This window comes from Colobus angolensis, unplaced genomic scaffold (genome assembly GCF_000951035.1).
Source record: "Colobus angolensis palliatus isolate OR3802 unplaced genomic scaffold, Cang.pa_1.0 Scaffold270, whole genome shotgun sequence".
Lineage (NCBI taxonomy): Eukaryota > Metazoa > Chordata > Mammalia > Primates > Cercopithecidae > Colobus > Colobus angolensis.
In genome coordinates, this window is record NW_012115933.1 from 1,315,967 (window position 1) to 1,329,966 (window position 14,000).

A 14,000-nucleotide genomic window follows, 5' to 3' on the forward strand; every position below is an offset into this window, starting at 1 on the left:
GCTCTATGCCCTCAGAGGCCAATTCTGAAGGACTATATCAACTAGACTCCTTTGCCTTCTGACTGGGTTCAGTTAATAGAAAGCACTAGCAGAAAAGAAGAGAGTGAAGTTGGGGTACTTGTTCCCTCAGGTCCCCATCTGCAGGGTCACCATGGATGGTTGTCATGGGTCGGCTGTGTCCCTAGAGTGAAAGTCCCATCTCCTGTAAAGCAGCCCTCTCACCCACAGTTCATCTCTAGATTCTCCCCTGGGCACTGTGCTCTCCTTATGGTCTCACTCTGCCAACAACTTTGTAAATAATCCAATTTACCAATCTGAGTGTGTTGTCTGTTTACTACCAGGACCCTGACGGATGTATTGCCTTTATTTAAAACATCTCGTTTGGGCCATCTTCTAGCTACCACCTCATTTCTCTGCTTCCCTTCATAGTGAAAGTTCTCAAGAATCATCTGTACTATCTCTTCTCATTGTCTGTCAACTCATTCCAAATAGGCTTATCAAAGTCTTATTAGACTCTTACTAAAGTCATCAATTATCTATAGCTTATGAAAGACAACGGTCAATTCTCTGAGACAAAATGTCTCAGCAACATTTGACAAGGTGGACTACTTTTCTTCTTTAAACACTTTGATCTCTCCTTTGCAAATGCCTTATCCATCTAATTAAATGGCAACAGTATCCACTCAGTTTCCTGACTTTCTTGCCTTTGAGCGCCACATCCAATGTACTGGAAGTTTTACAAGCTCTACTCTCTAATATATGAATCTGAACATTTCTATTTTCATGGCCAAAATTGCTAATCCAAATATCAACTTTTGCTTCAACTACTACAATGCCTTCCTAACTCCTTCCTTTCTCTTGACACACCACAGACCATTTTCTGCTAAGCATCTAGAGAGATCTTTCTTAACTATAAACGATCCCTGCTTAAAACACTCAATGACTTTCCATTACAATATAACTAAACTCACATGGCCATATGCAGTCTCATTTCTTACCAACCTAGTCTTCTCCTTTCTCCCTAATCACCAAGCTTTAGTCTCACAAGCCTTATTTCTGAATTTGCCAATTATGTTCCCTTCTCAGGGCCTTTTTATTAGCTGCCACTTCTATTAGAGTGCTGCTCTTACAGATTTTCTCATGGTTTGAATTATTTTCATCATTAAGACCTCAGTTGTTGCTTTACAGAGGCCCTCCCTGAGCTTCCTAGCTAAAAGCAACCACTAATCACTCCTTATTACATTGCCCTATCTTCTCGAAGCACTTGTCAGTATCTGAAATTATATTTCTTCACATTTGTTTTCACATTTATTTTCTATCTATAACCTGCCCCCAATAGAAATTAGAATATAAGCTACTTAGAGCTTTATATGACATGCATTTTTGTTTAATAGTGTATCTCCAATGCCAAGACAATACATACTCACTGACTAGCTGCTCAACTGTTTGCATACTTAGGTTGAATCCTTCCAAGGTGCAAATAAAAAATCAACCTCTTCTGTATAACCTTGCTAACTCCAGGGATTTCTCTCTCATCTGATCATCTGTAGTATTTACTTTCCTAAAGGCCGTATCTTCTGAAGTTAGTAACAATGATTTCAACTTCCTTTGGGTTAGAAGGTGCCTGGTATATATTCTATATACCCTTACTTTCAACCTTTTTAGGTATCTTGTGTGCTTAGCATGGAATATAATTTTTAAAAATTCAAAGTGATAGTCTCTTCTAACCAGTGAGTTTACTGCATTTATATTTGTTGTTCAATTACTTATTCCTGTATTTGGACTTGTTTCTGCAATCTTACTTTTTTGTTTTCTGTTTAACTCACTTTTTAATGCTTCTTTTTCCCATCCCCCTACTCTCCAGTTAAGAAAGTTATTTGTTCCATTTGCACTGTTTTAGAGGTTACTTTCAACTTCTTATTATTCATAGTTAACAAGCCTAAGTTAATATCCTACTCTTTCTTTAGAGCATTTTAGAATACTTTTAATTCCAATAAGCTTCCCCTACTTATGTGCTGTTATTCTCCCCATCTTTTGGCTTTTTCTTCTTAATCACACCACTAGACATCAATTTTATGCAGGCATTTTAAATACAGTTGACCCTTGAGCAACATGAGAGTTAGGAATGCTGACCCCCAATGCAGTAGAAAAATCCATGTATAACTTTTGACTCCCCCAAAACTTAACTATCAATAGCTACTGTTGATCAGAACCTCAGCAATAATATAGTCTATTAACACATATTTTATATGTATTAGGTATTACACACTGAATTCTTATGATAAAATAGAGAAAATACAATGTTATTAAGAAAATCACAAGAGAAAATATATTTACTGTTTATTAAGTGGAAGCAGATCATCATAAAGGTCTTTATCCTCATTATTTTCACACTGAGTAGGCTAAGGAGGAGGCTGAAGAGGAGGAATTGGTCTTGCTGTCTCAGACATGGTAGAGGCGGAATAAAATCTGTGTGAGTGAACTCATGCAGTTCAAACCCATGATGTTTAAGGGTCAACTGTATTTATGAATTTCTTTTTCATCATTCTTTCTTATATCTCAGATACTACTTCTCTCTAAAATATATCTTTTAAAGTTTAAGTATATGTCTGTTGGTGGTAAAGGCAGTTTTTGTTCATTATAAATATCTTAAAGTCACCCTCATTCTTGAAAGTCAGTTTCTCCGGCTACATCAATCAATGTTTATATTCTTTTCTTTTAGTATTTTGAAAATATTACTTCAGGTTTTTGGCTCCCAGATTGCTGTGGAGCCAGTTAATTTTCCTTTATGAATGATTTGTCTTTTCCCTTTGATTACTTATAAGGTATCTTTATTACAATGTTCCAATTTCACGACTGTGTCTGCATTTCTTTTATCTTGCTTAGTATATACTGTGTTTCCCCTGTTATTTGTGGATTCATATCTTACATCAGTTATGGAAAACTCCCAGGTATTAAATATACCCCCATTCTTTCTGTGCCATAATTTTTAGACTCAAAATACAATGAAGTTTAGTCTTTCTTATTCCATCCTCTATATATCTTTATTATTTTTATAGTTTATCTCTTTTCCCCTCTGAGCTCTACTCTGAGAAATTTCTTCTTCACTTCTATTCCAGTTTACTAATTCTTTTTTCAGCAGTCTCCAATCTGCTGTTTAATCTATTAATTTCTCTACTTCTAAAAATTTATTTGGTATCAAAGATATTTTAGATAGTCTCATTGTTCATAATCTCAACATCTATAACAGCCATTCTGACTGGTGTGAGATGTTATGTCATTGTGGTTTTGGTTTGCAATTCTCTAATGATCAGTAATGCTGAGCATTTCTTCATATGCTGGTTGGACTCATGTATGTCTTCTTTTGAAGTGTCTGCTCATGTCCTTTGCCTACTTTTTAATGAAGTTGTTTGCTTTTGCTTATTAATTTATTTCAGTTCTTTATGGATTCTGAATATTAGACCTCTGTTGGATGCATAGTTTGCAAAGATTTTCTCCTATTCTGCAGGTTGTCTACTTACTGTGTTGATAGTTTCTTTTGCTGTGCAGAAGCTCTTCAGTTTAATTAGGTCACATTAATCAATTACTGCTTTTGTCACAATTACTTTTGGCATCTTTATCATGAAATCTTTGCTAGGGCCTATGTCCAGAATATTTCCTAGGTTATCTTCCAGGCTTTTTATACCTTCAGTTTTTACATTAAAGTCTTTACTTTGTCTTGAGTTGATTTTTGTATATGGTGAAAGAAATGGGTCCACTTTCAATCTTTTACATATAGCTAGCAAGTTATCCCAGCACTATTTATTGAACAGGGAATCTTTTCCCTATTGCTTTTGTGGACTCTGTCAAAGATCAGATGGTTGTAGGTGTGTGTCATTAGTTCTAGGCTCTCTATTCTGTTTCATTGATCTATGTCTGTTTCTGAACCAGTACCATGTTGTTTTGGTTGCTGTGGCTTGTAGTATAGTTTGAAGCCAGGTAATGTGATGCCTCCAGTTTTGTTCTTTTTAGGATTGCCTTGGCTAATCAAACTCTTTTTTGGTTTCATATGAATTTTAAAACAGTTTTCTTTCCTAATTCTATGCAGAATGCCATGGTAGTTTGATTGGAATAGCACTGAAACTATAAATTGCTTTGGGCAGTATGGCCACTTTAACGATACTTATTCTTCCTATCCTTGAGCATGCAATGGTTTTCCATTTGTTTGTTCATCTCTAATTTCTTTGAGCAGTGTTTTGTAATTCTCATTGTTAATGCACTTTTACCTCACTGGTTAGCAATACTCATAGGTATTTTATTCTTTTTATGGCTACTGTGAGTGAAACTGCGTTCTTGATTTTGCTCTCAGCTTAGATGTTGGTGTATAGAAATGCTACTGATTTTTGTATACTGATTTTGTATTCAGAAACTTTACTGAAATTGTTCTTCAGGTCTAGGAGGTTTTGGGCAGAGTGCATGGGGTTTTCTAGGTATAGAATAATATCATCTGCAAACATTTGACTTCCTCCCTTCCTATTTTGATGCCTTTCTATTTCTTTCTCTTGCCTAACTGCGCTGGCTAGGACTTCCAGTACTATGTTGAATAGGAATGGTGAGAGTGTGCATCCTTGTCTTGAGCTGGTTCTCAAGAGGAAGACTTGCAGCTTTTGCTCATTCAGTATGATGTTGGCTGTGGGTTTGTCACAGATGATTCCTATTATTTTGAGGTATGTTCCTTCAATGCCTAGTTGTTGAGGGTTTTTAACATGCAGGAAAGCTGAATTTTATCAAAAGCCTTTTCTGCATCTATTGAGATAATCATGTGGTTTTTGTGTTCAGTTCTGTTATGTGATGAATCACATTTATTGATATGTGTAGGAAGAACCAACCTTGCATGCTAGGGATAATGCTTACTTGATTATGGTGGATTAGCTTGTTGATGTGCTTTTAGATTCAGTTTGCTAGTATTTTGCTGAGAATTTTTGCATCAATGTTTATCAAGGATATTGGCTTGAAGTTTTCTTCGTGTGTGTGTGCGTGTGTGTGTGTGTGTCTGCCACACACAAGATGATGCTGGCCTCACAGAATGAGTTAGGGGAAGAGTCCCTCCTCTTCAATTTTTTGGAATAGTTTCAGTAGAAATGGTGCCAGCTCTTTGTACATCTGGTAGAATTCAGCTGTGAACCCATCTGGTTCTGGGCTTTTTTTGGGGGGGGTTGGTAAGCTGTTTCTTACTGAATCAATTTCAGAGCTCATTATTGGTCTGTTCAGGGTCTCCATTTCTTCCTGGTTCCATCTTGGGATGGAACTCCTTCAGTTCAACTCTGATTTTGGTTATTTGTCTTGTGTTAGTTTTGGGGTCAGTTTGTGCTTGTTTCTAGAGTGTCTAGGTGTGATATTATGTTTATTTGAGATCTTTCTAACATTTTGATGTAGGTGTTTAGATCTATAAAATTTCCTTTCACAATGCTTTAGCTGGGTCCGAGATTTTGGTATGTTGTATCTTTGTTCTCATTAGTTTCAATACATTTCTTGATTTCCGCTTTAATTTCACTGCTTACCCAAAAGTCATTCAGGAGCGCACTGTTTTAATTTCCTTATAATTTTATGCTTTTAAGTGGTTTTCTCAGTTTTTCTCAGTATGGATTTTTATTTTTATTGTGCAATGGTGGTTGGTATGAATTCATTTTTTTAAAGTTTGCTGAGAATTGTTTTATGGTTGTGTGGTCAATCTTTAAGTATGTGTTCTGTAAAGTTCAGAAGAATGTGTATTCTGTTGTTTTGGGGTGAAGAGTTCTATAGATACCTGTTAGGTCCATCTGGTCAAATGACAAGTTCAGGTCCCATGTGTCTTTGTTAGTTTCTTCCTCAATCATCTAATACTGTCAGTGGGGTGTTGAAGTCTCCCACTATTATTGTGTGGTTATCTAAGTCTCTTTGTAGATCTCTAAGAAGTTCCTTTATAAATCTAGGTGCTCCTGTATTAGGTACATATATATTTGGGATAGTTAAGTCTTCTTGTTGAACTGAACTCTATACCATTATGTAATGCTCTTGTCTTGATTATTGTTGGTTTAAAAGTCTGCTTTGTCTGAAATTGCAATAACAATCGCTGCTCTTTTTTCTTTTCTATTGTTCTTGCTAGAGCTTTCTCTGTTGCTTTAATTTGAGCCTATGGATGTTATTGTATGTGAGATGGGTCTCTTGAAGACAGCATATAGTTTGGTCTTTCTTCTTATCCAACTTGCTACTCTGTGCCTTTTAAGTAGGCATTTAGCCTTTTTACATTCCTGTCATCATGTTGTTAAGTTGGTTATTATGCAGACTTGATTTTGTGGTTGCTTTACAGTGTCAATGGTTTATGTGCTTAAGTGTGTTTTTGTGGTGGCCGGTAACAGTTTTTCCTTTCCATATTTAGCACTCCCTTAAGGATCTCTCGTAAGGCAGGTTTGGTGGTAATGAATTCCCTTAGCATTTACTTATCAGAAAAGTATCTTATTTCTCCTTCAATTATGAAGCTTTGTTTGGTTGTATATGAAATTTTCAGTTGGAATATCTTTTTGTTAAGAACACTGAATATAGGCTCCCAATCTCTTCTGTCTCATAGGGTTTCTGCCCAAAGGTCTGCTGTTAGCCTGATAGGGTTCCCACTGGAGGTGATCTGCTCTTTCTCTGGAGCTGCCTTTAACATTTTTTCATTCATTTTGATTTTGGAGAATTTGAGGACTGTGTGTCTTGGGGATGGTCATCTTGTATATTGCAGGGGTTCTCTGAATTTCCTGAATTTGAATGTTGGCTTCTCTAGTGAGGCTGGGGAAATTTTCATGGATGATATCCTCAAATCTGTTTTCCAAATTGCTTGCTTTTTCTCCCTCTCTTTCCGAGATGTCAATGAGTTGTAGATTTGGTCTCTACATAATCCCGTATTTCTTGTAGCCTTTGTTCATTCTTTTTTATTTTTTATTTTTGTTTGACTGAGGTATTTAGGAGAATCAGTCTTTGAGCTCTGAAATTCTTTCTTTAGCTTGGTCAATTCTGCTGTTAATGTTTGCAACTGTACTCTGATTTTTTTTTTTTTTTTTGAGACAGCATCTAACTCTGTTGTTCAGGCTGCAGTGTGGTGGCACAATGATAGCTCACTGCAGTTTTGAACTCCTGGGCTTAAGTGATCCTCTCACTAAAGCCTCCCAAGTACCTGGGACTATAAGCATGCACCACTACACCCAGCTAACTTTAAAAAATTTTTTTTGTAAAGATGGGGTAAAATTTGTGAAGTGAGTTTTTCAGCTCTGTCACATCAATTTGGTTCTTTCTTAAAACAGTCATTTCACCTTTCATCTCCTGTATTATTTTATTGTATTCTTCAGATTCCTTATATTGGGCTTCTACTTTATCCTGAATCTCAATGATCTTTGTTCCTGTCCACATTCTGAATTCTACTTCTGTCATTTCAGCCTGGTTAAGATTCTTTGCTGGGGAATTAGTGTGGTCATTTGGAGGTGAGAAGACACTGCCTTTTTGAGTTGCCAGAGTTCTTGTGCTGGTTCTTTCTCATCTGAGTGGGTTGACGTTCCTTCAGTTTCTGGAGCTGCTATCCTTTGAATGGGATTTTTTTTTTTGCTTTTATCTTCTTTGATGCATTTCTGGGTTTGATTGTGGCATAAAGTGGGTTCAGTTGAATGGCTCTGTTTCTGGAAAATTTTAGCGGGCCAAGGCTCAGCTCAGCACTCCTGGGCTGCATGCTCTAACTCTGGGGGGTGCTGGTACCGAGCCCCTGGCTGTGTTCTCTGGCCCCTCTAGGTTAGGAATCTGCTGTGCCAAAAGGGCTGAGGTTTTCTTGGTCCACTGGCAATAACATTCTGATAAGTGGTGTCAGACAAAACACTTCACCGGGATGGTGGCAGCTGGATCCATGCTTGCTTGCAGGTGCCAGCAGCCACTCAGAGCCATGTCGTGGGATGCACACACATCTGCTGAAGCAAGGTACTAGTGGGAGTGGGCTTGTGGCATTGTTCCATGCTCTTGAGCTGGCAGCAGTGGCAGTGCAGTAGGTGTGGGGTGCTGGTGGGGGGTAGGAATGCTGGACTCTGTGCACATGCATTTGCACCAGCACTGGTGGTAGCATGGGGGTGATGGGGGGGCAAGTTGCTAGTGTCCATGTGCATGGTTGCAGCAGCAATGGTGGAATGACTGGGTGCCCGCATGCCAGTGGGGGCAGCAGCGTGTACTCATGCAGCAGTAGCATGGTGGGGTACGCACACACACTGGTGGGGAGAAGTGAGGTCCACTCACTCGCAAACCTTGGCAAAGCAGTGGGAATGTGGCTGTGGACAAATGCATGCCGGTAAAGCTGCGGAGGGAAGGTTGTGGTGGGGGGGAAGTTGCAGGTAGGCTAGTATGTGTTGGCGGGGGCCACTCTGCTGGAACCTATGATGGTCAGGAGTGGTCTGCTGGTGAAGGAGCTATGCCCCAGGAAGTACCCTGGTTGGGCATCGAGGGTGCACTGCAAGTGAGTGTGGCCAAGCTGGGGCCTCGAGAGGTCAGCTGTCAGGGGGACACTCAGATTGGTCTGGCACCATCTCACAGGCAAGAATACTCTACTCTGTCCAGGTCTGACAGTCATCTCAAGGTTAAAGTCTCCTAGAGGAGCATGGTGTGCCTTGAGGGATGGGAATCCCTGGCCATGCTCCACTACAGATGTTCTCATACCAAACCATCTGGGCACCACACAGGGTGGAGTCCTACCCCTCCTACATGTGTTAGCAGTTGACCCTGCCAGCTCAAGTGTCCATGGGGGTCACAGAATCTCCTGTTGCCAGGATTCCGGAGGTCCGTGATAAGAGCGGCTACTCCTTGCCTGTTCAACTCACCCTTTCCACAGGAGTTGCTGGGGGTCGTGAATGAGTCGCATTACTTGGTAGCCCCACCCAGGCTTCCCAGCTCCCTTCAGCCCAGCTTCTGTGTCCTCCATCTGTCCAATTTCAAAGCCTTCTCTCTGAAGATGTGCTTGGAGTGTGCCAGTCTTCCTGATGTCCAGTCTCTCCGTGGCAGATGTTCCTCCTGGCTGCATCGAGTTGGCCATCTTGGCTCTAAATCTCCATTACTGTTATTCTTAATAGACTTTTAAGACTAGCTTCCTTCAATTAGTAGTATGTATTTAAGGTTTCTCCATGTCTTTTTGTGATTTGGTATCTCATTTCTTCTTATCACTGAATAATTTCCATGATATGGAATGTACCACAATTTATTCCTTCACCTATGGAAGGACATTTTTGGTAATTATTAATAAGGCTGCTGTAACCATTTGTGTGCAGGTTTTTGGGTGAACATAAATTGTTAACTCTTTGGGTAAAATACATATGAGTGTAAGTGAGGGATCATGTGGTAAGCCTATGTATAGCTTTGTAAAACAAATGAAAATACAACCTATCAAAATTTGTGAGATATAGCAAAAGCAGTATTTAGGGGGAAATGTACAGCACTGAATGAATATATTAGCAAAAAAATCTGAAATCAATCATTTAAGTGTCCACCTTAGGAAACTAAAACAAAAGAGCAAATTAAATCCAAGGTAAGCAGAAGACAAGATAAAAAATTAGAGGAGAAGTCAATGAAACTTAAAAAAGGGAACAGGGAAAATCAACACAACCAAATGCTAATTTTTTGGAAGAGATCAATAAAAGTGATAAGCCTCTAGCCAGACTAATCACAAAAGGAAGTGAGAAAACACTAATTACCAAATGAAAGAGAATTCTCACACTGATTCTATAGACATTAAAAGGATAATTTATGACTATTATGAACAACTCTGTGCTCACAAATATGATAACCTAGATATGTTCCTGAAAAACACAATCTACCAAAATTAATATAAGGAGAAACAGATAATCTGAATAAGTCTGTGTCTATTAAAGGAACTGAATCAATAATTGTTAACTTTCTAAAACAGAAAGCACCAGGCCCAGATGGCTTTAACGGTACATTCTACTAAATATTTAAGAAATAAATGATACCAATTCTTTACAGTTTCTTCCAGAAAACAGAAGCAGAGAGAATACTGTCTAAGTCCGTGAGGCCAGCATTAACCTAATATTCAAAAGAGAAAGATATTACAAGAAAGGAAAAGTATAGACCAATACCTGCTATGAACATAGATGCAAAAAATCCTCAACAAAATATTAGCAAATTGAACCAAAAATATACAAAAATAATTATACAACACAACAAAGTGCGATTTATTTCAGGTTATGCAAGTCTGGTTCAACACTCAAAAATCAACTAATGTAATTCATCACATCAACAAGCTAAAAAAGAAAAATCATGTGATCATAGCAATAGATGCAAAAGAAGCAGTTGATGAAATCCAACACCCATTCATGATAAAAATTATCAGTGAACAAGAAATAGAGGAGAACTTCCTCAACTTGATAAAGAACACCTAAAAAAAAAACCCCTACAGCTAACATCATAATTAATGGTGAGAAACTAGATGATCCAGGTTCATTTTGTACTTTCCCTGCCTTGGTCTTAAAATTAGCCATTTCTCTAGGGAGCTGTGGTTCTTTTAGTATGAAATGGTATTTAGAAACCAAGATAAGTATAGTGAAGTGCTCAGTATAGTGAAGGGATGTTACTGCTGTAGGCCCTTTCAGTGCACAGGGCTAGAACATACACATTCGCATGTACTACATGTATCTACATCTATTAAAAACCATGAGATCATCACAATGCCTCCAATTCTAATTCAATTTCCAGAATGGTTTTTAGCCTCCCTCATCCCATATTTATATCTCCCTTATCTAAAATGAGAAATCTGACTCCCAGCCACATTGATATATTTACTCATTTGTTTAGTTCAACAATACATAGAATGTAATTTCAGAATTATTTGTCTATACCCCTGGGGGGGGGAACCCAAACTACTAAAAGTTAAAGATTTGTTTACAGTCTTTGTGTGTGTGTGTTTTAAGTATTTAGATCTAGGATTACATAGTTAAAGTACTAAGTATAAAAGTTCTTTAGTGAGTTTTGGAAAATATGGTTATAGTATTCATTCAAAATACAGTTAGGTTTATTTTCTGTTTGTATTCCATTTTATGTTTTTTTTCTTCATATCTGTATATTTAATTTTTTAATGTATACAACACATTAATATTCCAAGTCAAAAGAACTCAGAGAGGACTGGTCCATGCTGGGGTAGGCTGAGTGGCTGTTAGGTGGCTTGTGTCATGGGGCCTCAGGCCCCATGGCCAAGCCCTTGGTGCACAGGCAGCATGGTATGTGCTCCAACCGTAGCTGTGCCAGCATGTTATGATGGCATCCAGTAGCAACCTGGCCACCAGAATCCCCAATAGTAAAGAGAAATACTCAAGGCTCTGCAGCACAGATGATGGCTACATTGACCTTCAGTCTAAGGAAAGCCCTCCCAGCCAGTCTCAGTGACTGACACCTATAATTCCAACACTTTGGGAGGCCAAGGCAGGAGGACTGTTTGAGGCCAGGAGTCTGAGACCAGCCTGGGCAACATAGTGAGATAAGGGATAATTATCTTATACCTTATACTTATCTCTACCTTCATGTTCCAGTGGAAGACCTTGGTAAAATCAAGTATCAGTGTGGGTCCATCTGCAATATTTTTTACTTGCTTTCTTACTGACAGCAACCAGGAATTTTTTAAGCCACAGAGCAAGTGTCCAAAATGTAAACACCTTCTCTGTTTGCCAATCCTTGGCCAGCTCTGATTTGGTTCACCAATAGGTTGTTCAGCATATAACTGGGTCATTCTGGCCTTTGTAGATTAAGATGTTTTGTATATCATCCCTTTAAGAACTGGACTTTTTGCTGTTTCCTAATAAAAAATGTAGGGAAGTGGTTATTATTAAAATTTACACCCTATTTCTAGCACCTTGTATTATGATGTCATTCTGCTGAAGATCGTAAGACTCAGCCTGGATCCCTTGAGGACTAGACTGACTTAGGTTGATTCTGTTTCCTAGTTTGCAAAAAAATGACTTAAATTCAAAAGAAATTAAAATGTCAAAAAAAAAAAAAGTTCAGAGAAGTGTACCTAGGAATGGAATTGTTGGGTTACAGAATATGCATATGCTTCATGTTAGCAGATCATGCCAAGTATTTTTCCAAAGTGGTTGTACCAATTTATACTTACATCATCAAGGGATGAAAGTTCCAACTGTTCCACAATATTGTCAATACTTGGTAGGGTTTTTGAAACAATTTTATTAATTTTGATGGATGTGTAAGGTTATTTTCATTTCTCCAATGACAAAGGATGTTTATATTTAATAGAGAAGTACTCAGATTGGGAATAGACAAAGAGGTCTGCTATTACTTCTTTTATTCACAATTGTGAAAGAGGTCCCAGTCAATGCAAATACATACATACATCCATATAAGATACAGGATTAGAAGGAGATAAAACTTTCCTTTTTCATAAATGACAAGATTGTATACACAGAAAATCCAAGTTAATTTACTGATGTACTACTATTAGAATTAATGGATGAATATAGCAAAGTACAGTTGACTCTCGAATACAGGTTTGAATTGTGCAAACCTGCTTATTTACATATTTTCTTTCACCTCTGCCACCTGAGACAGCAAGACCGACCCCTTCTCTTCCTTAGCCTACTGAATAAGGATAGACCTTTATGATAGTCCACTTGCACTTAATAGAAAGTAAATATATTTTATCTTCCTTATTTTTTCTTAATAACATTGCCTTTTCCTTAGTTTACTTTATTGTAAGAATATAGTATATAAATACATATAACATAAAATATATGTTAATTGACTATGTTATCAGTAAGACTTCTGGTCAACAGGCTATTAGTAGTTAAGCTTCTGGGGAGTCAAAAGTTATGCACAGATTTTTTTGTTTACTGCATTGGGGGTTAGCGCCCCTAACCCTTGCATTGTTCAAGGGTCAACTGTATTTAGATAAAGATAAATATATGAAAGTATTTCCACATATTAAGTCACAATTGTAAAATAAAATCATAATAGCATCAAAAAACATGAAGTACCTAGAAATACATGTAATGAGAAATGTGTAGCACCTCTACCCAGAAAACTACAAAACATTACCAAGAGAAATTAAAGAAGACCTAGGTACCTAAAAGGATACAGTATGCTTATGGATTGAAAATATGTCAATTTTTCACAAACCGATCTATAGCAGTATGGTTCTCAAAATGTGGTCCCTGGGTCAGGAGCATCAACATATCCTGGGAACTTGTTACAAATGAAAATTCTTGGGCTTCACCCAAGACCTACTGAATCTGAAATTCTGTATTTTAACAAGACCTTCTTGTGATTCTGATATAGGCTAATGTTTAAGAACCACTGATCTACAGATTCAGTGCAATTCCAATATAATTAAGTAACTCACCTCCTTTTGCTGAGTAAGTAAAGCATGATGCTAGCAAGTCTTTCTAAAAAAGGACTGGATGTAAAAGTATTTGCTGCTTAATTCATAATTAAAAAATGAAAGAATAAAATAATTTAACTTTCTGAGAATTCCAGCTACATTTAATATAATATTGTATCAGAATTTCTAAGGTAATTATGTTATAAGGTGATTTTTACAATATTTGTGTGTCTGCTTTTGAAATACAGAAGAGACAGAATAATATTACTTGCATGTCATAATACTTACAGTATTAAGTAAGGTATCATATACAGCATTCACAAATTTAGCATTAATCCCAGAGTCTTCAATGGTGTTAAATGAGGCAGTGGCATCTTTCTGCAAATTCAATTTAAGAAGTAAGTATATTCAACATTTTGAAGACTATTCTTAGTAAAATTTGAATCATACTATTTCCTCATAATTTCGACTACTTTTTAGTCTGATAATAAAAAAGAACTGTTAGGGCAAAATTTCTGAAAATAAAAAGAAATGTACAAAGATTATTTTAATACCTTTTTTAAAACTGAAGGTATGGAGTTAAACATGAACATTAGAGCGACTAAAAAGAATATTTAAGGGCTGGGCTTATATC

The 14,000-nt window shown here is 37.4% G+C and overlaps 1 protein-coding gene across 1 annotated transcript in view; it reads right to left on the reverse strand.

Annotated features, from left to right (window-relative positions):
* HECTD2 (HECT domain containing E3 ubiquitin protein ligase 2) overlaps positions 1–14,000 on the reverse strand; it is an 88,057-nt gene that overhangs the window by 31,984 nt on the left and 42,073 nt on the right. The window contains exon 5 of the mRNA XM_011947849.1: positions 13,655–13,744. Coding sequence (XP_011803239.1) covers positions 13,655–13,744 — 90 coding nt within the window. The remainder of the gene's footprint in view (positions 1–13,654; positions 13,745–14,000) is intronic.